At 47.8% G+C, this 22,365-nt stretch overlaps 1 protein-coding gene across 3 annotated transcripts in view; it reads right to left on the reverse strand.

Annotated features, from left to right (window-relative positions):
- The window catches only part of EGFR (epidermal growth factor receptor), a 158,605-nt gene extending 136,752 nt beyond the window's left edge, over positions 1-21,853 (reverse strand). The window contains exon 1 of one of the 3 annotated variants that reach the window (XM_077304759.1): positions 21,838-21,853. Coding sequence is in view for 2 of the 3 variants with exons in the window: in XM_077304758.1 (XP_077160873.1) it covers positions 21,329-21,419 (91 nt within the window). In the remaining variant the exon portion in view is untranslated. Of the gene's footprint in view, positions 1-21,328; positions 21,759-21,837 lie in introns of those variants that run through there. The other 2 variants (XM_077304758.1, XM_077304757.1) reach the window with 2 other exon arrangements.
- Positions 21,854-22,365: the final 512 nt, after the last annotated feature.

The following is a 22,365-nucleotide window of genomic DNA, read 5'->3' on the forward strand; positions in this document are numbered from 1 at the left end:
TTTGCATTAGTTTTATCCAGTATGAATTAGTGTTTTGTAATTCATAACAGAACATGAGCAAATTTTGGTAACTGGCTTTTACCCACTGAAAAAAGGCATGGTCCACTGGATACCATCTATTGCAGGGGTAGTCAAACTGCGGCCCTCCAGATGTCCATGGACTACAATTCCCAGGAGCCCCTGCCAGCATTTGCTGGCAGGGGCTCCTGGGAATTGTAGTCCATGGACATCTGGAGGGCCGCAGTTTGACTACCCCTGACCTATTGCTTGGTAAGATCTCTTTCTGTGAGTGGAATCTAAACGCCAACAGCAAAATCAATCCGATCGATTATTCTATGATTGCTCCCTCCAGCGCTGCGGTCACATCAATCGTTTACGCCTGGACCTAAACCACCGAACGCTCCGGATACGACCTCAAGAGCGGTCAAATCTTCAGGCAAGGCAGACCAGAAGCTAGGGACCTTTTGAGATCTATAGCTCATGTCGGCATCAGGACGGAGACATTGCAGATGCCAAACGGCAGGTCTGCATTCCGCACACACTGGACAACACGCTTCCCAGGTGCTGGGGTTTCCAGCACAAAACAGGAAAATCTGCTTCGAAGGTGCATTATCCAGTGTGTGCGGAATGAGCCCCAGATGGGCCAGGCTGGCCCAATCGTGTCAGATCTCGGAAGGGAAGCAGGGCTGGTTGGCGTCTGGATGAGGCAGTGGCAAACCGCTCCTGAACGTCCTTTGCCAGAGCCAGTTTGGTGTAGTGGTTAGGAGTGTGGACTTCTAATCTGGCATGCCGGGTTTGATTCTGCGCTCCCCCACATGCAGCCAGCTGGGTGACCTTGGGCTCACCACGGCACTGATAAAGCTGTTCTGACCAAGCAGTAATCTCAGGGCTCTCTCAGCCTCACCCAACTCACAGGGTGTCTGTTGTGGGGAGAGGAAAGGGAAGGCGACTGTAAGCCACTTTGAGCCTCCTTCCAACTCTTCCTCTTCCTCTTCCTCTTCCTCCTTGTAAACCCCACGGGGCCGCCACCCGTCAGTTGTGACTTGACCGCAAGAAACAACAACAACAAAGATTTTGAAAGTTGATTCTTGTATCCCGCTTTTCTCTACCAGAAGGAGTCTCAAATTGGATTACAGTGGCCTTCCCTTTCCTCTTCCCATAACAGACACCCTGTGGGGTGGGTGAGGCTGAGAGAGCCCTGATATTCCTGCTTGGTCAGAACAGCTTTATCAGTGCTGTGGCGAGCCCAAGGTCACCCAGCTGGCTGCATGTGGGGGAAGAGCTTGGAATCAAACCTGGCTCACCAGATTAGAAGTCCGCACTCCTAACCACTACACCAAGCTGGCTCTCGCTAGAGGTAGTTAATGTCTCTCTTCTTGAGCCAGGCTAGTTGCTAAGGGCCCAGCCCTGCCCATCGGTGCCAACAGGAATTCAGGGAACTTTGTATTTATCCCATCCACAATCTTGGGTTCTGTTTCTGAAAACACCGTGCCCATGCAGCCCAATTTGAACTTCGCAGGAGTTCACTTGGGTCTGCTCTGTGAGGCAAACAAACACATATTCATTTTCCACATAAGATAAACTTGAAGTACTGACCCTACCATGAACTTGCAACACACACACACCTACCTATGCACGCACACACAACTTGCTTTTTTTTTTCAAGACAAAAAAGCACCAGACTTAAACAAACCCTTCACTTAGAGTCAACATTACTTATGAATGCCAGCAATATGTCTGGCATTGTAGGAAGTTAACAACTTCCTGCCTCACTGACTTCGTTCTGCACAAGGCAAGAGAACAGGCGGGCAAAGGAAAGGGAACATAAGCAAAGAGGTAGAAGCGCAAAAGCAAACAGGTGCCTTTTTAGATCCAGATCTAGCCCAAGGAGACTGAGCAGTCCGAGGTCTGTGCCATTCCTGATGCAGAATGTTACCCTCCACCAAGGAAGCATGTAAGCTTAGGCCTGAAGTGTCACTCCAGACCAGCCTTTCTCAACTTTTTTAGCACTGAGAAACCTCCGAAAGATTCTTCAGGCTTTGAGAAACCCCAGAAGTGGCGCAATCGTGCAGAATGTGGTTTGGGAAGCAGAGCTGTGTATATGCCCACCTGGGGCCCCTCCTCTCCAGCCCATCATTGGCCATTGGACCGGGTTGACATGAACATAGATGGTCACATCACCCAATAAATGTTTAACAAATTTAAAAAATATATTTAAAAAAATCAATTCACTCCCACCCATTCTTGATATCCTCCCAGAGCAGTCAAGAAACCCCACAGTTTCACAAAACCCTGGTTGAGGAAGCCTGCTTTACATATCTGTTTTGGGTGGTAAAATATCATCCTGTTTATTACTGGTTATTATACTGCAACTTCAAAAGCCAAGAGACTTTAACTTGTTAAATACCTGTTTGTACATATTTGCTCTTGCAGGCTATTTATACCCCTCTCTTTCTACAGTTCCCAGTCATTTCTATCAGTTTCCCTGTGGGGCTACTCATCCTGATGTTTTGCGGGGACCTACGTGCAGTAAAACGGCATCAGCTGCTTTCGTGGCACTGGCTACACTCATATTGCAAGAATGAGAACTACTTGCACACTCTTAGAGATTCGGGCTACAAGAATTCAGCGAGCTCTGCCAGTGTGACTTCGGAAGATGCCGGCAGAGGCTTCTGGGAACTGCAGTCCATGGACATCTGGGGAACCACAGGCCACCCCTGCTCTGTGGGTCAAAAGTGGCAAAAAGGGACACTGGTCACAGAGTGAGAAACAACAGAGCAAAAGGGTAGCAGAGGGCAACCAATTTAGGCTGCAGAAAAAAAGGAAATTTAAGGGGGGGGATACTTTGGGTCGTAACCAAAGCAGACAGCTTGAATGCTCCTTTGCAGAAACCAACACGCAGCAGCAATAAACCCATCGGACAGGGAAAGTAATTTTTCTATTTAGAGCATTTTTCTCTGTACAGTTAAATCAAGTTAGTGAAAACTTCAGCATTAAAAGTCGCAAAAAGCAGACATGGCTTGAAATCCCCTCTTTACATCAAGACGAACAGACCACGGTCAAGACTTAATTCCCAAAAGTTTCTCTCTTGCCCAAATCCGCACAAGCACAGTTCAAAAAACAAAACAAAAGCTTGTTTTCCTTTGGCCCGGTTGCATCACATGCAGGTCAGCTTACTGAAGTGACTACCCAAGAATGGACTCTGACCTGGAGTTGGGTCACCACCCTGCCACCGGTGACTTAAGGCTCTGAGTGCCATTCCGGTATCTTTGGCACTGCATGGCATACGGATTGTTACTGGAGCCTCCCTTTGCCAAACCGAAAGGGCTGTTCCCTCTTTTATTGTGGTTTGAGGATGTAATTAACCAAAAGAGAATCAACGGAAGGGGAGAAATACCCATTCACCTTCTGAACAGAACGTAATAAAACAAAAACCATACAGTCTGGGCAGGGATGATCCAACAGGCTTTTGCACCGACCCTGGCCTGTCCCAGTAAAGAAAGAAGGGCCATACCAGTTGTCACAAAGCAACGAAGAGAAATAACGGTGTAGTGGGGAAGCCAGCGTATTCCAATGCTTCAGATGTGGTTCAGCCATTTTGTTACGGAACTTTAATGCAAAATGCATAGGGGTGATTATTATATTGGAATTGGTTTCTCACTGCACCAATGTTTCCCCCTCCCCTTTTGTCTCTTCCCTGGGCCAGCAGCACTAAGTTAGTGGATCCCACAAAGAATCTCTCAGCTCTTTTGCTTCATGCTGCCCGGCTGCAGTGGCATGGGGATGCCAGTGTGCGCCTGCGGTCCTTTTCAACCCTGCTTTCAGTGTGAAACATGTTTCTACACATCTGGGGCTTTCCCCACATACACAGTGATACCTTCCTCCTTCTGGGTGGCCTCTGTGCTGCTGCTTTCATAATCCATATGATCCACAGGGCCCAGCCATTATTAGAAGGCTTGATTAATGACAGGACTGGCTCCAAAACTGCTATAGGAAAAGAGGCACGCTACAATTCTGTCGAGAGCCAACATCATGCAGTGGTTAACAGTGGAGGCCTCTAAACTGGAGAACCGGGTGTGATTCCCCACTCCTCCACGTGCAGTCGGCTGGATGACCTTGGGCCAATGACAGTTCTCTCAGAGCTCTTTCAGTTCCATCAACCTCCCCGGGTGTCTGTTGTGGGAAGAGGAAGGATAAGCAATTGTGAGCCACTCGGAGACACACGAAGCCTGCTGGGTGATCTTGGGTCAGTCACCGTTTCTCTCAGAGCTCTCTCAGCCCCTCTGACCTCACAGGGTGCCTGTTGTGGGGAGAGGATGGGAAGGTGGCTGTGAGATGTTTCTAGACTCCTTCAGGAAGTGAAAAGCAGGGTATAAAACCCAACTCTTCTTCTTCTAAAGAATGCAAAGTACTCAAAGGGGTGGGGGTAACAGCATCTTCTGACAAAGTCTACCTAGGTGCCATGTGGCTGCCACCCCCTCCCCCAAAAGAGATTCCAGGCCAAATTTGGGGGTCATGTAATCAAGAGGTTCAAGAACTGTCCACCACAACAGCTTTCAGTGAAATGTTTTTCAGCCAAGAAAAACAATATACATCAGAATCCCTACAAGTAAGAAAAACAGAAGCTAGATTAATATCAAGTGTTGAACCGGTTCTCTTGCCTTTCACGGAACGTTGTTAATACCAAACGGCCCTCCATCCAATCCCTACTTGGAAGGCTGGCTCTGCTTTTAATTCGTAGGTGAAACGGGAGAGGCACGATTAAGTCCATCCAAACGCTCTACATTTCTGCTTGTACTTCCAAAGGATGCTGATGTGGTCCAGTGACAAGGTTAATTACTGCTATGATATTCAGGAAATGACTGAGCGGGAGTGCCCCAGAATGGGGCGGGGGGGGGGGGGGAGAGACAGAGAGGTGAGGAAGGAAGTTGGTGAAAGCGGCCGGAGAAAGAGTCATATTAGAAAAAACACAGCCGTCCACCTTGTATCATCAGAGCAGAATGTGAATATAAAACAGAAAGGGAGAGTGCCAGAGTGGGCAGACCCAAACCCTCGCAGGACTTGATCCTTGTGCTCTCTGCACTGCAGGGTAGTCAACCTGTGGTCCTCCAGATGTCCATGGACTACAATTCCCATGAGCCCCTGCCAGCAAATGCTCATGGGGCTCATGGGAATTGTAGTCCATGGACATCTGGAGGACCACAGGTTGACTACTCCCGAGAGCCCACATTTATTCCACACGTCTGTCCGATGCTACAGTCCCACGGGCATTCGGAGCTGTTGCGCCCACTAACGCAATGCCGTAACGAGCTGGGATATACAACTGGAGGCGTACTTAATGTAACCAGCCCTGGGTTTTTTGGTGTGCACGCCTGGAGAATGGGCCATGTATTACGTTTGCATGCATAAGTGATACCCCTTTAACCTTATCTTTCCCTCCCCCATTTGCACTACTGTCTGTATCCTTATTGGGGGCAGATATTGGCCTAATTCAATGACCGTAATAAAGTATGATTGATACTGGCCTAATTTTTAACCTTTGCCATTAGAGCACACTGTGCACAGGGATGTGGTACAATGAACATTAGTTCTTTATTTGATTCCCTCTCTCTCTCTCTTAGTGTGTGTGTGTGTGTGTGAGAGAGAGAGAGAGATTTTATAAGTACTTTTTATGACTCAGACATCAGTAGTTGCCAATACAGAAAAATCTTACCAGAAGATATTTGATCCCTGTTAGTAATATATAACTACACAGTGTCAATCAGAACATATATAGCCTTGAGGTAATTAATATAATGGTGAGAAATAAAATACAAACAGTCTTTCAAAGGTAATGGAATCCACCTTTGTAACAAAGGCTATATTGTTTGCCATGTTACAAAGGGCAGAACTGTGTTTCTTTACAAGTGAGAATTGCTAAGTGCCTCAGTCTCCCCCAGCTGTAAACGAAGAGCTTCAAAAGCACAGATTAGCTGTCTACACTTCCATAGCTGGATGTGCATTTTTAGTGTTCAAAGTTCTATTTATATCAGAAGAATACAAGCTTTTATGGAGCAATTCTCAGGATCACAGAAGAGCAAATGGGAACAAAAATCTGGACTGTAGAATTACTCTGTGTGAGCAAACACTCCTCACAGACAGACCTACATACTACAGGACTACAACCTGTAATTACAGTTGTGCAAGGACTAATACTGACCCATATGCACCCAATGCTTGCCCTGCTAGTTCCCTGGGAAGCGAGACAAAATCAGACCGATGCCTTAAGTGAGCACACTTGTTAAGAGCAAAAGGCAAAGAGGCAACTGGGAAGCTAAAAGTTCCCCAGTTTGGCTCTGTATCCAGAACCTTTTGAATGAGATTGTGGACTGCAAACTGGAAAGTGAGCCACAACAGGAAATAGAAAGGATCTGTGATTGGTGGGAGTCCAACAGGTCAAGTAGAAATCACAACAGCAATTAACATACTTATCATATTGGTACCTGATGATGGCTGATGTTTATGGGACACAGATCTGGTTCAGGCACGCATGTTCCATTGAGTAATGAGCGCAGGCTTGCGCCAATGAAGGCCTACTGGCACATGCAACATCACCTCGAGCATAATGTTTGTTTTTCAAAAGGAGTCACTTCACACCTTTAGGTGCCAGATATCATGCAAAGAAATCATGCAATGTATAGGTAAGCTAGTTCATAAGACACTTCACAGCTATTTAAAACTAAATTAAGCAAATACGGACAGACAAACTTTTTGTAATGGAGACTTCTGAACATGCTTTGTTGATGGGGACATCCAGGAAACTCTAGTTCTTGTTTCTGCTGGGAAACAGGAGAAGCAATTTCCCAGGCTCCAGCCCTACTCTGAGAGTCTCTATCTCAGCATGAGAACAGCTCGGGAAGAGTTTTGATGCTGGGAGGTATAACTTTCCAAATTTCTTTTTCTTGATCAATAAGAAGGAATAGACTTCCTAGAGCAGGGGTAGTCAAACTGTGGACCTCCAGATGTCCATGGACTACGATTCCCATGAGCCCCTGCCAGCATTTGCTCAGAATCTTCAGAAGCCAAACAGCTATGTGTAGGTCTTCTCAGAAGCAAGTCCCTTACTCAGGAAAGGGTTCTCAGGATAGCATCTCAAGTGAAATGTATTTAATAAATGTATTCATTAAATTTTTATATCAGCCTTCCCCGTGGGCTCAGAATCATATTTGGAATGTGTTTCTGCCTATAACAGCGTGAGCTTTCCTTTACTGGAGGAATTGGTTTCCAAGTCTCCCCCTTTCCAAAATTCTGGATGTGCACTCTCCCAACAATACGCCGCTCTTTTCCTGACATTCTTCAGCCATGGCTTCCAAGGTGGTGGCCAAAATATTTGCTTTAATCTGTCACAAAAATGAAAACTAAACATTCCATTTGGGCTACAAATGCCTCACCTAAGCATGCCACACATAAAAGTCATACAAGACAAAATAACTTCAGGTGGGTAGCCATGTTAGTCCGAAGCAACAGAACAAAGTTTGTGTTCTGTTGTGTTAGAACAAAGTTCAAGTCCAGGACACCTGAAGAAGAAGAAGAAGAAGGAGGAGGAGGAGGAGGAGGTTCTTATATGCCACTTTTCTCTAACCGAAGGAGTCTCAAATCAGCTTACATTCACCTTCCCTTTCCTCTCCCCACAACAGACACCCTGTGGGGTGGGTGAGGCTGAGAGAGCCCTGATATCACTGCTCGGTCAGAACAGCTTTATCAGTCCCATGGCGAGCCCAAGGTCACCCAGCTGGCTGCATGTGGGGGAGTGCAGAATCGAACCTGGCATGCCAGATTAGAAGTCCACACTCCTAACCACTACACCAAACTGGCCAGCCAAGTTTAATTCTGGGTAAAAAGCTTTAGTGCACATACACAATCCCTCAGATACACCGAAAACAAATTTCCTCAAGTGTGTGTGTGTGTGTGGGGGGGGGGGGATTAGTTGCCAGGAAGGGTTAAAGTCAAGATGCACAAGAACAAAGTTTAGGACCAATGACATTCTGGGTATAAGCTTTCATGTACATAATAAACACACACTTTCCTATTTCTCTCTCACACAAAAACTTATACCCTGAATTAACCTCTGTTGGTCTTAAAGGTGCCACTGGACTCAAAGGTTTATTCTAACACAAAAATAACCTGCAGCTAGTCACGTTTCGTTTCTAGACATGTTCTTAGTTCATCTTAATAATTAGAATATGCCTCAATGTGGCTCCAAGAAACTCGTTACTAATTGAAGCAGCCACGTCTGTCTTTGCTGAAGGCAATGTTGAAACATCTGGCCCGACTGCTAGAACAAGTTCCTTCCCACCACTTCTAACTCCACCCTTCTCCTGGAGGGAAAAGAGGAGGGCAAAGCGGAGCGAGGGGTTCACATTTATAACATACGCTTAAGATAGATGCAGTGGAGAACGGGCATGCTAAAAACACGATCCATCACAGGAGAACGAGAAGGACCGGAATCGATTCCGACAGACGGACTTGATTAAGCGACCTCGACCAACTCACGGTGACCCCTCTAGCCAAGAAATAAGCAGAGGCAGTTTGCCATGGCCTTCCTCTGCACTGCAACCCAGGCCTTCCTTGGCGGTCTCCCATCCAAGCACTAACAGCACCCAAACCTGCTTAGCTTCCAAGTTCTAACAAGCTCGGGCTAGTCTTAGCGGTTCAGGATGCTCGTGCATGCTTAAGTCAGCCTCGGACTGGGGCACCTAAGAAGGCACCACAACCATGCTTTGATTTATGCCTTCAAGTATTAAGATACTCCCAGACCCTTAGGATACAATCCTGTTTCTTCATTCAGAGTGCTCAGGAGAGGGGCTCTCCACAAGAAACCAGACGGAAGCTTGCCGGCTGCTCCTGAGTGGGGATAGCAGCCAGGTCACCCTTGCTGTGAAAGCAGCCTATTGTCAGGACTGGAGGAATGACACATGGGAACCAAATGTGAGCAGACTGCAGGGTCATCAGGTCCTTCGCATGGGAGGGGTGCCAGTCCTCAGGTGGGGCCTGGGGATCCCCTGGAATTATAGCTCGTCTCCAGGCAACAAGAGATCAGTCCCCCTGGAGAAAAAGGCTGCTTTGGAGGGTGAGCTCCATAGCATTGTACACTGAGATCCTTCTCTACCTCAGATCCCGCCCACTCCTGGCTCCACCTCCAAAATCTCCAGGTACTTCCCAACCCTGAGCTGGCAACCCTACTTCTAAGATACTGTGCTCGACTGCATCAGGGCAGAGTGGTAGAAGACCAGGGGGGAAGGGGGAGGCATCAGTCTTAGCTGGACCCCCATCAGGGAGGGGAACAAGATGGGCCATTTTCACTTCCGCAAAGTCTATTCAAGCTAGAGAAAAGTGTCGCATGCTGCATCAACTGACTGCTGATGCGCAGAACTGCTCACGAGGTATCATAAAACCAGCTTCACTTTCTTTCCGTGCAAGGAAGCGTGCGCATTTGAAAACAGACAATTAAATGGACAATAAGGAAGCCGGACGCCTGCTGGTGTCGGATCCTATGTTTTCGCCTGCCTCTGGTTTCAAGATCGAGTTATGCAGACTGGGACGTCATTACCGCAAAAAGTGTTGGCTTCCCACCTGCGACACGCCATAAAGCTTCCCCTGCTGCCACAGGCTCCGGATCAGAGAGAAAGGCAACCTTGTTCCGGGTGTCAGAAGCGTCAGTGATTTGCGGACGCTGTGCCTACCCAAAAGCAGATTCCGCAGCACCCTCAAAAAAGCCCTGTGCTCTGCTCGGCACGGGTAGAAAATGCCGTCGAGTCAAAACCCCTTGGGGTTTTCGAGGCAAGAGTCCACGCAAGGTGGCTTGCCGTACCCTGGGTCTGCAGAAAAAGCTATGGGCTTCCTCGATGATCTCCCATGCTAGCACTGAACAGAGACAACCCTGCTTGGCTTCTGAGATCTGACATGATCCAGCTAGCCTGAGCCATCCAAGTCAGGACACGCTCTGTTTGATCTCATGCAAACCTTCCCCTGAATACTCCCGCTATTCAGAAAGGGCTGAGCAAGAGACTTTGGGCCAGATGTGCAACTTAAACACGCACACTGGGGGATCTACCCTCCTCCAGCCAATGAGCGCTCCCCTGGCTGTACTTTTCGTGCTTTGGATGTTATATTATTTCAGCCACGGCAGGGGCTCCTAACCACCACGGTTCTACGGAAGAGTTCCCTAGCAGTTACACGGCCTTTCCCAGGCGTTCGGTTGGCTGCTGACATCACTAGAGCCTCCTTCCCTTGTTGCTCTACACGTCCGGTCTCTTCCTGCACGATGGGAAAACGACAAATGATCTATCGATCGGCTGGTTCCCGCAGCTTCCTTCCATGCCCACTTCAGTGAAGGGGCGTGGCACCACTTCCGGGTCTCCCCCTAAGCCTGAAAAATGTCCCGGGGCTCCTCCACAATCCAAAGGATGAAAAGGGCTGGGCTAGAGGAGTGGGGGTGGAGAACACACCTTCTTGTGACCACGTTTGCAGAAAACAACAACAAAGGACCACTGAAATAGCACTGTAAATCTACCTTTTTGCATGGCAACTGGTTTATTTAAAAACTATATATATATATAATTTAAAATAGTTCAGCCTCACATTTGCACATATACAGAGATGCTTTAAATGATACACATGACCTTATTTAAAACATTATAAGTGAAAAGTGGTTCCTGATAATATGCTGCTGGGCTTCAAAGTGGACCAGATATTGGGAGATCCACGGCTGGTGTTTTGTTGCCAAGAAACAGACACTGTGCAGGACCCTAATTCAAAGCTGAGTTGTGGGGGTGAGTGGGAAGGGGCTTCTCCACCCCAAACTGACCTCTCCCCAAAGCCAGAATCAACTATGGAGTGGGAAACAGAGGCAGCTCTCTCTTTTCTTTTGTCCTCCACTTTTTATGACTAATAATAATAACAACCCCTTGGCGTGGTCGGTTTCAATCAACAAGTCATTTTGGGAGGGTTAAACCTCCTCTCCTCCTGCTCCAGGCCAATTCCCTTCAGAGATACACAGGGATGCGATCTGTCAACCTCTCAACATCTCAGCTGCTCTGGCCCAGGACACATTGGGTTCTCCCAAGCTGTGTGGCCTCGGCACCCAAAGAATCACTCTGGCTATATCTGGACCTTTGAGATGAGAACAGGCGACTCTCTGACAGCCTGCAAGAGCCTTCTTTCGGCTTCCACCACTAGAATCCATGTAAAGCGACTGAACTACTAAAAACAAAAACATTTAGGAAATCCAATAGGGATCTATTGGCTTGATACTGGCCCCGCCCAAAGCACCCTGCTGCCTATCATGGCTCTTCTTGATGCCATTTGCATTCTTAGCTTTAGCATTACCAGTTTGCTGGGGCTTTGGAGCAAAACTGGGGAAAAAAACCTTGAACGTTTTGTCCCCCCAAAATCCTTCAAGTGTGGACAAACAGGGAAGGGTATACAGGTCTTCTAAGATGCCCTTCCATGACTGAACAAATGTGATCTCCCCAGTGTTGTTGTTATGTATGTTGTGTTATAAATTGTTACTTGGTTGTTGTGATGTTGTATTGAAACTTTTATGCTATAGGTTATTATAATGTTCCATGTAAAATTACATAATGTTCCATGTAAACTGTCCAGAGCTGTAAAGAATGGGCGGTATAAAAATCCCAACAAACAAACAAACAAACAAACAAAGACAGAAATCTAAAATGTACAGGCCTCAGTCCTATTCAGGAACACAAACAAATCTAGGCATTCCATCTACACATAAAACTATCAAGATATAGATAGATAACATATATGCAAATCTGTGGGCTTTCCCCCCCTCTTAAACACATGTGTATAAATTTGAGCCAACAGGATCAGATGGATGGAAAACTGCCAATTTAGGAGCACACTGATTTGAATACCGAGGTGAATTGCTGGCATAAACTGACACAGCCAAAGTTCCAGAAAATTTTGATGTGCAGATAGAAGGATGTGCAGACTCAGGAGCATCCCAGGAATGTAAAACACACATTCCCCAAAGGACCTTCCCTCTTACACAAATAGAGGTTTACTCGTACTGCAAAGTCTTCATGGCTTGCTTTGGGACATCTCTAATGCACCAAACGAGATCAGGAATTAGGGAACATATTCGAGTGTACCCTTCCTTATGCCACCTTCCACAAAGAAAAAACAGACTCCAGTTTACAACCAAGTCAATTGCATGCCATACTGTCATGTAAGAACTTCCAAAGGAACATGGACTTCCTCAAGCCCATTTTAACGCCCTTGTATCTGTGGTTTTACAGCTGTGTTCCTCACATTCCTTTTATATGGCTATCACCCTCCTTGGGTCCTGAGATGCCCAGGAAAAAGGCAGGCACCACAATATATTTTAAATAAACCCCACTTTACCTATCATGGCATTCTGTGCTTGCTGAGGGGGGGGGGGACAAAGGTTGTCCAGCTGTGGATTTTCTGAAGAAGAAACAGCTGAAGTGCCCCCTGCAGGCTGCATCAATGACTTGTACCCAGTTGTGCACCCGTGCAGTTTATCACACCATTATTTTTTTTTTTTGTAGCACATCAGCTTAGCTTGGTATGGCTATAACACATTAGGCAGTAGCAGCTGAAGGGAAAAAAGTAATTCTAATTTAGCCTGCTGGAAACTAACCAATCCCAATACGACGCTGCAGCTATTTGCAAGAATCTCTTCTTTAGCTACAGTTTACGGCAGCCTTTCGCAGCCTTTTCTCTGTTGAGAAACCCCCGAAACATTCTTCAGGGCTTCAAGAAACCCCAGAAGTGGCACGATTGTGCAGAATAGGGTTGGGAAGCAGAGCTGTGGACACGCACACCTGGGGCCCCTCCCCTTCCCACCCCCTCCAGGCCCATCATTGGACATTTTGGGAGAGGGGGGCTCTGGGGTCCCAATGACCGTGGATCGTCAGACATGTGTGTCCCACTGCCACCAGCTATGGTCCTTGTCACAGACCAAGGAGACAAAGGGGAGCTCCTGAGGACAGGAGTCAGGAGAGCAGCAAATCAAACCTTTTGCAATACTTCTGACCTCTTGCTTGAAATGCAAACTCTGGAGATATTTAAATAATTGGCAGATATCCTTGGGCAGTTAGACAAAAACCTGCTTATTGCATTTGTATATACTTAAAAAAAAAACCCTCACTCAAAGTGGTATGTAAAATGGTATTTCCCAGTCTGAGTGTAAGACACTTCCTTCTAATAAAAATTCCAGTTAGGGAAAAGCCAACAGAAATTCTGCTATGCTACTTGCTCTGAGCATGCAGCCTTGGTGGTGATCCGGAATCAAAAACTGTCCTTGACCAACGCTATGAACTCTCTCGGCCGTGTGATAAAGCAACACTTCTAGGCAGAAGAAGATTTACAGCCACGGAAGCTGGGGAGAAATGGTTACTTGAAGTTGCCTTAATTCTGCAAAGCTGTTGTGGACAAGAATACAGCTATGCACAGAGTGATGTTTATATAAACACACATATTTTGGGGATATTTCACGTTTATAATTAGGCTCGCTAAGTGTAAAAATATGCATTTGCAAGAGCCTCAAGAACACCACACGTAAGGGGCCCTCCAGATGTCCATGGACTACAATGTCCAGCCCTCCAGATGTCCAGCAGCAGCGGCTCATGGGAATTGTAGTCCATGGACATCTGGAGGGCCGCAGTTTGACTACCCCTGAAAGATCACGGAATTCTTCCAAGCTTAAATCTGACATGGTGTAGTGGTTAAGAACAGCGGCCTCTAAACTGGAGAACAGAGTTTGATTCACCACATGAAGTCAGTTGAGTGACCTTGGGTCTCAAAGTTCTCCTTGAGCTGTTCTCACAGAACTGTTAGCTTAGAGCTCTCTCAGTCCCTCCTACCTCCCAGGGTGTCTGTTGTGGCGAGAAGAAGGAAATGGTATTTGTAAGCCGCTTTGAGACTCCTTCAGGTAGTGAAAAGTGGGGTATTAAAAACCAGCTTGTCTTTTTCTTCTTATCCATCCATTCATGAAATCAAGTATGAATTTTTATCTCAGAATTTTGCTACCAGAAATTAAAATGAATGGAGTATGATGGGTAAAAACCCTGTTTATTGTAACTCTTAAATAAGTTTTTCATCCAATGCACATCTGGTAGCAATTTTTTTAGAAGCTTCTCTTTCTCAACCAGGGTTTCATGAAACCCTGGGGTTTCTTGATGGCCCTGGGAGGGTTTCCCAAATGGGTGGGAGCTAATTAATAATTTGTTAAACATTCAATGGGCGATATGACCATATCTTGTCGACCAGTCTGCCCCCCCATTGGCCAATGATTGTCCTGAAGGGGGTGAGAAGGGGAGGGGCCCCAGGTGGGCGTGTCCACAGCTCTGCTTCCCAACCATAATCTCCATGATTGCACGACTTCTAAGGTTTCTTGAAGCCTGAAGAATATTTCAGGGGTTTCTCAATGGTAATAAAGTTGAGAAAAGCTACTTTAGGTCATTACACAGGAAACAGGAAAGGTCTCCTTTACGAAGCATGCAACCCTAAGCACAGCTTCCTGGGACTAATTTTTATTTATTTAAGAAGGGCCAGCAGTGTGCCCCTCTCCTCTTGTTTTATCCTCACCACAACCCTGTGAGGCAGGTTAGGCTGAGATAGAACAACTGGCCCAGGATCACACAGCAAGCTTTCATGGCAGAGGAGGAATTTTAACCCTGTGACTCAAAGAACCAAATCTGATACACAGGAGTAAGCCCCACTGACTACCACAGGGTTTGCCTCCAAGTAGACCTGCTTAGATTGCTCCCAAAATTGGACAACAAAAATACAGCACTGCTGAATTTGATCCCTTATTTAACTTTCATCCCATTTTCCCTCCATTATGGGGTTCACGTACATACATATAAGCTGGTCCCATTTTTTGCAATCTGGAAATACTTGAATACTCCGGGGGGACCGTTTCAGATTTCAGCAAGGTCAGAACAGCCAAAAGAAAAAGGGGGATTGGTATGTACATTGTGGTTGGAAATCAAAGTTTAAAGACTCACTCTTAAATATATGCCTGATTAATTTGTAAATATTGTAGTGCTTTTTAAAGCAAAAGGATTTGTGTCTTTGACTTGTGCAGGAATCTATTTGCCTATAGCGTTTAGTTTGTCAAATCAGGGAGTTGGCCAGAAATAAACAATCACATATGGCTTGAAACCGAAAGAGGGAGAACTCCACTTTTTGCTGCCCCTTTGGTTAATCCACATTATGGGTGTGCATTCGCTTATATCCAAGCTGGATCCCTCCCCCCTCAGCCCGTTTTTGTGGTTTGCAGTTATTTTTGTGGAGTTTTGTTGTGGTTTGGACCAGATGGTAGGTTGTTGGTAGGGAAGCTGAGGGTCCCTTGCGTCTGCGTTGGTTCCTTGAAGTTGGTTTAAAACTTGGTTAACATTCATTTTTGGTTCTTTTTCTGGGCTTGGGTGAGTGGCTGGGCTTGGCTTTGTTTCTCAAAAATCTATTATTTTACTTGAATTTCCACTTTCTCCCCTTCACCATTCCTTGCTATTTTTTTCTCTCTCTCTACTTTTTCATTTTTTGGGGCATCGAGGGGTGAGGCTGTGTTTCTTTTTTTCTATTTTTGGCCTGGTATGTTTGTGTGTGGAGGGGCTTAGGTTGTTCTTGCTTTTTCTTCTACCTTAAGCCCTTTGTCCTGCTACTGGGTACCATTGCTCTGGTTCTGTCCTTGCACCTTTCTCCCCTCGCTCGGATTATAATTCCATGCTTGACATCCATACTTGTTATGCTTGCAGACCCCCCCTTCCCTTTCTACTTCAGATATTCTCAGGTTTGACTTTAGTTCTGTTAGGTTTTGACACTACCACCGTGTTCTGCTGCTGGCCTTGCAAAAATGCCCCCTCCCCCAACATACACACTCTTCACTTTCTACTGCAGAGATTCTCTAGGACATTTTGCTGGACTTGTATTCCCTTGCTATTCCCCAGCCGCATTGGAAATAATGGAAGATGGGGGTACCTTGTTTGGGGGCCCATAGAATTGGATCCTTTGGTCCAATCTTTTTGAAGCTTGGAGGTTCTTTTGAGGGGGGGGGGATCCAGCAGCTACACTGCCAATTTGGTGCCTCTACCTCAACCCTCCCACAGACCACTGAATATACCCAACGGATAGATTTGCCATTGACTCCAATGATTCTTATAGGTCAGCCTTCTGTGAAACCCTGGAGTTTCTTGAGAGTCATGGAAGGGTTTCCCAAATGGATTGGAGTTAATTTTTTCAAATATATTTTTAAAATTTGTTAAACACTTATTGGGTGATATGATCATATATGAAGAGCCTCTTGTGGCGCAGAATTGTAAGGCAGCAGACATGCAGTCTGAAAGCTCTGCCTATGAGGTTGGGAGTTCAATCCCAGCAGCTGGCTCAAGGTTGACTCAGCCTTCCATCCTTCCGAGGTCGGTAAAATGAGTACCCAGCTTGCTGGGGGGTAAACGGTAATGACTGGGGAAGGCACTGGCAAACCACCCCATATTGAGTCTGCCATGAAAACACTAGAGAGCGTCACCCAGAGGGTCAGACATGACCCGGTGCTTGCACAGGGGATACCTTTACCTTTATGATCATATATGGCCATGTCAACCCCCCCCACCCCCAATGGCCAGTTATGGGCCTGAAGGAGGTGGGAAGGGGAGGAGTCCTGGGTGGGTGCATCCACCGCTGTGCTTCCCAACCCTATTCTGCATTTTGTCACTTCTGGGGTTTCTCAAAGCTTGAAGAACGTTTCAGGGGGTTCTCAAAGGTTAAAAAAACGAGAAAGGCTGTTTCAGGGTATAATAAGAACCTAAAAAAAAAATTGGGATTCCCGAATGTTACTGAATCCAAATACCATACTGCTTTTAAGACACAGGAATACAAAGAAATACCAATGTTTTGGCGGTCCAATATAACCAAATCTGGAAAAATGATATTTTTTTCTTGCACACCCTAATCTACATTTATACCACCCTATGCTATCTCTTCGCAATCATAACTGGTTTAAATAAGTGGGATTCTTCATCACTGGCTTCAGCAATGCAAGAACCCTCCCTATCGTCTCTGTCTGCATTTCCAAGGACCTCCTTGCGGGATTCTCAGATCTGCACACTGAATATTGCTACATTTCACACCCAAGTCACTTTCCTCCCTGTTGCATTTCAAACTGTAGCCCTCCCAAACAACAAATAAATACAAGGTTCAATAACAATCCTTGGAAGAGTGTTCAGAATTATTTGTACTTTTCCAGCAGGAATCATATAGGCTCTGTCCAGGCACTGTGCAAAAAAATATATGGCTAAGCCATGTAAGTGAGAGTTCATTGCTAGGACATGAAGCCATAGTTTGAAGCTAGCCCCACTAACTATATTTAGTAACCACAGTTTTGTTTGACCTGTGCAATGCAGATATCATGCCCTCTTCTGGGTTGTTACCCAGCCACAGCTACAAACCCAGTCAGGGCACCTATCTAACTAAACCTACTGAAGAACTAACCAATTTTACTCGATGCCAGACAGTTCTACTGTTTTGAGAAAGGGAAGAGGGAGAGGAAAGCTCTCTCTTTATACCCCTGAGAACGTTATGAAACCCTGCTATGTTATGTCTGCCTTCAGTTGTCTTCTGTTTGTAAACAACAACAAACTGGAAGAAGGACAAACCTCTGTTTTTAACACTGTGGAAGGTTAACATTTGGGATCGTATGGTCATGGGGGAGACCTCTTTAATGGTTAATCCTACAGATTCAGATTCTAAGATTTTGCTTTTTGGACAAGCAGATGCCTTTTGTCTCTTATTTGGAGGGAATGAAAGGTCATAAAGGTGGGGAGATGCCCTGAAAAAAGACGGGTTCCTTTTTGCATGATTGTTCAATCTACTTCTCCTGCAATACTGTCCTAAAGTTGGTTCGTTTGATTTAATGAGCAAAAAAATCATGATAATAGCCGTTCAGTCAAGTCCGACTCTTGGCGTTCCTACGGCTCAACTGTTGCCATGTTTCTTTTAGTTCTATAATGTTCTGGCCAGTGCCCTTTTTATTGTGAGCAAAATAAATAAATACATTTTAAAAAACTGAAATTAACCTCATCCCCACATTTTAGCCTTTCCTCAGAGGATGGACTATTCAAATCCGTTGTCACTTCAGTTGACGTGGACCACTTATGAACAGCACCGATGGACCATCCCATCGGTCAATCTACGATCAACCTCTTCAACCTCTTCTAACTGCTGCTCATCGCTTGCGCCCTGAGCATCCCAATAATGTTTTTGTGTCTGTGTTATGAAGAGCAACATCAATAGCTCCCCATTCTCATGAAACCTACACCTCCATGGGACTAGATGACCCTGGAGGTCCCTTCCAACTCTATGATTCTAGGATTCCTGCTCCAGTTCCAAAGGAAATCTCCGTAGTGCCCTTGCCCCAAATGAGAAAACATGGAATTCCTCTAGCACAACTGGGAGCCTGTATTTCACTCTTTATTAGTGGCAGATTGAACACGCATCTCCTGCGGCTGTTTTAGTAGAATCATAGCCCTTATCTCCAGCAGAAATTACGCTTAGGTATAAACAACTGCAATTGCTTATATTTAGGGTTACTAGATCACCTCTTTTTAGAGGACATGTCCTGTCTTTTTTGGTGCCTTATGGGCTCTATTGCTTTAAAAAACCTGATTAAGATGTCCTCTGAAAGGAATATTCCTGGTTGGTGGCAAATATCACAGGCTAAAAAGGAAGGATATCCAAAGTAAGATTTGTCCCAAATATCACTTGTTTGAAGCCAGGAAATATGCCCTCTTTTCTGTTTTCCAAAACATGGTAACCCAATTAACTCTTTGCCTTCCATGCCTCTTTTTACCTTCCCTGCTATTCAAATTGAGCCAGCAAGCACCCCAGTGCCATTGGTTCTGTTGCATGTTCCTGTTATGTGCCCTATATAGCAGGGTTTCATGCCCCTCTTTTCCCTACCCAAAGGAGTCTCAAACTGACTTCCTATCTGCCTTCCCTTTCTCCCTCCACAACGTGCACCTTGTGAAGTAGGCAAGGCAGAGAAAGCTCAGAGAGAAGAAAAGAAGCGCTGCTTTTTTGTACCTTGCTTTTTACTACCTGAAGGTGTCTCAAAGCCTTCCCTTCCTGCCCCCACAACAGACACCTTGTATGGCAGGTGAGGCTGAGAGAGCTCTGAGAGAACTTTGCCTGGCCCAAAGTTACCCAGATGGCTCCATGTGGAGGAGGGAGGAATCAAAGGCCACCGCTCTTAACCACTCCACCACACTGGCTTTCACTACACCACTCTGTGTACTGCCTTTAAAGTAAAACTGAGGTGCGCATTTCCATTCCTATGTGCATGGAGCAAAAACAGTTCATATTCCCACCACTAATTGCAAAACTGCTTTTATTTATGTACTTTTTGTGTGTCCAGGTTGACTTCTATGCCTGACAGGAGGCCGCTGTTAACAACAGAGAACACGGCCGATTCTTTAGTCTCAGTCTATCTAATGGTATTAATACTTATAACTGTTGCACATTTTTCTTTTCCAAAGGCCCAAACCACTGGCCACAGTTCAATCTGCATCACATTAAAAGGGAAACATAACTCAACCCTGCCCTGATTTCATCACCAACAGGTATGAACTTGCTCTTTGCAGCAGAGAATCCTTCTCAATTTTGAGATTGTGCAATTAGCTCCCGAGGGAATCATGTTTCTCCTTCTCAAGATTCAGTTTACTGTCTGGACTGGAGTCATGAAATACTCTAATGACATGAGCTGAGCACAAGTTATCAGAGAGCTGTCCTCTCCACAAAAGAGGTGTGGAGGAAAGAAAAGATGAAAATCTTCACCTCCCCCTCCTTCAATTTGTTGGCAAATAAAGTGGATTTATCTAGATCTGAAGCTGTCTGCCTGTTTCTAAAACTTTCACAAAAGCTGAGGAAAGAGAAAATCACAAGAGGCCAAATTGGGGGGGGGGGGAGAAGAGAGCCAGCAAAACCTTCTCCAAGTCCTCCACAACAACAGAGTCCGACTCATAGCTTCCAAAAACAAGCTAGGTGATTGCAGAGACTGACAGCGCTAGGTAGAAGACTCCCACCAAGCCACTTTGAGGAGAGGCATGACAAAGGCTCAAAGGCTCCCCAAATTTATTTAAGCTGGGAGCCGCACTTGGAAGAACCCCTAAATAACAACACTAAAAGAACAGCTGAGGAAAAATCAGGGCCCGCCTGCAACTGTTTACCTCCACCCTGCATCTGTCGGTGGATAAGATAAACTATGCTAATAGTAAGGTGGCCCCTTCAAAAAAAAAAAAGATAGAGAGAAGTAAACAAATAGTTCCCTTCTAAATCTCAAACCCGCAGAGCATCGTGGTTCCTGGGCTCCGGCAGCCCTATGATTCACTGGTGGTTTCCCCCAAGTAACAGGAAGAGAGTAATACTCTTGGGGCAGGCAGCCACCCCTGCGGTAGTCTGGCTCTTGTGAAATTCCCACATCAGCCTGTTCGCCGGATCACTCTCCCTCCTGGAAGGATCCCATCTGCTGAGGCTTCAAGAGATCTAGAAAACCTAGACGGGAAGGGGGATCCCAGAGGACTTCTGCCTTGTCTCCAACAGATTCCCGGGGAGTCGGGCTGTTCCCAAAGGGCGGCTGAGCCTCGCCCAAGGCACCAAGAATGCAAGGGCACCCCTCCGAAGCGCTTTCCCACCGGCCGGAGCCCAAGGCAGGGAAGAAGGCGGAAAGACACCCAGCAAAGCCTCGGAGACACATGTCAAACCATCTCAGTTCTACCCCAGGCAAAGTCAGCCGTTCTGCAAGAGCCGAACGGGCCAAAGGTCCATTCTCCCCACCCCCCAAAAAAATCTTCTGACACCGAGCGGAGAAGCATCGAGGTTCCTCTTCGGGGCGTGTGAAGGGACACAGGGGGTGCCCCCCCCACCTCCTCCGCCTTCGCCTTCTTTTTCGCCACCAACCCACCTCCGCTCTCCCTGCAGCCGCCACTAGCCCCCGATGCCCGGCCGGATCCTGCTCTCTCCCCGCAGGAGACGCGTGGGCCGGAGCGGGACCCAACAGCGCCCGCAGAAGACTGAGCCGCAGCTTTTGGGGGATCGCGGCAGCCAGCGGGGGCTCCCCTGGCGCCAGGAGGGTCCCATCGCGCCCTAAGAGGACCCGGGGCTGGCCACATGTCTACACAAGGGGCGGGATCCCGAGGGCCGTGGGTTGGGCTAGATGACCGCGGGGTGCCTTTGCAGAGGCGCGCCTCGGAGCCCGGGCGGAGGAAAGCGGGGCATGTGCAGAGCGCCCTCGCGGCTCGCGCCTTACCTCGCTTCTCTTCGGCCGCGGCGCGGCTGGCCAGCAGCGCCAGGAGCAAGGCGGCGGCCCCGAAGGCTGCCCGCAGAGCCCCGCGGCCCATGCCGGCGCCGGATCCCGCACAGGCACACGCAACGGCGGCGGCGGCTTCGGCGGCTCGCGCTGGGCGTCGCTGGGCGTCTGGCGGCGCAAGGCGAGCGGCCGGTGGACTGGCTGGCTGCGCTGGGCTATCCGGCTGCCCCCGACACAGCGCCCCCGTCTCGGCCCGCCCGCCCGGCCGGACCGGCCCCCGACTCCCCACTCCCCGCTCCGGGGCGGAGCCTGGTCCAGCGCAGCTCCCTCGGCAGAGGCCCGCTCGCCACGTGCGCGCCGCAGGGAGCCCCCGGGAGCGCCTCCGCTTGCTTCGCCTCGCCGCTGCCGCTGCCTCCGCCCGGGCCAACTTTCCCGTCTGGCGCGCCGCTGGGATCCGGCCGGGAGGGGCGGGGCGTGGGGCCAGGTGGAGGGGGCGGGGCCGGCCTTACCTGTCCAGCGCCGCCCGGGCCGGGCCAGACATTCCGGTCCGCCTGGCTGAGCAAGCGCCTCCAGCCGCCGCCGCCGCGGCCCTCCTGCACGGACTGCGCCGCCCGCTTGACCTGCTCGCCGGCCCCGCAAGGACTCGGCCTCCCTGGCGGGCGGGAGGCGAAGGGGCTGCCGCTGGGTGGGCTCCGGGGCGCGGGGGGGGGGAGGCTTGAAGGAGGGTTGCCATCTCTGGGTTGGGAAACCCCTGGAAACTTTGGCGGTGGAGCCGGGAGTCGGCGGGATGTAGGGCAGGTAGGGGCCCTGGGGACTAGCACCCCATCTTGCACAATCTCCGAATACCCAGCTGTGCGTGAGATGAGTGATAGATAAGTGGATGCACGCTTGGATATATATTCAGCTGAAGAAGATGGTGGTTCCGGCCCAGAACTCCCTGTGCAGGAATAAGATCTTGGCGGCCCACTTCTTGAGGTTCTGCGATGAATGGATCCCAACTCTGCCCCTTACCTTTAAAATAAATGCGTAATGAAGAC

The sequence above is a fragment of the Paroedura picta genome, chromosome 11 (genome assembly GCF_049243985.1).
Source record: "Paroedura picta isolate Pp20150507F chromosome 11, Ppicta_v3.0, whole genome shotgun sequence".
In the NCBI taxonomy this organism is placed as follows: Eukaryota; Metazoa; Chordata; class Lepidosauria; order Squamata; family Gekkonidae; genus Paroedura; species Paroedura picta.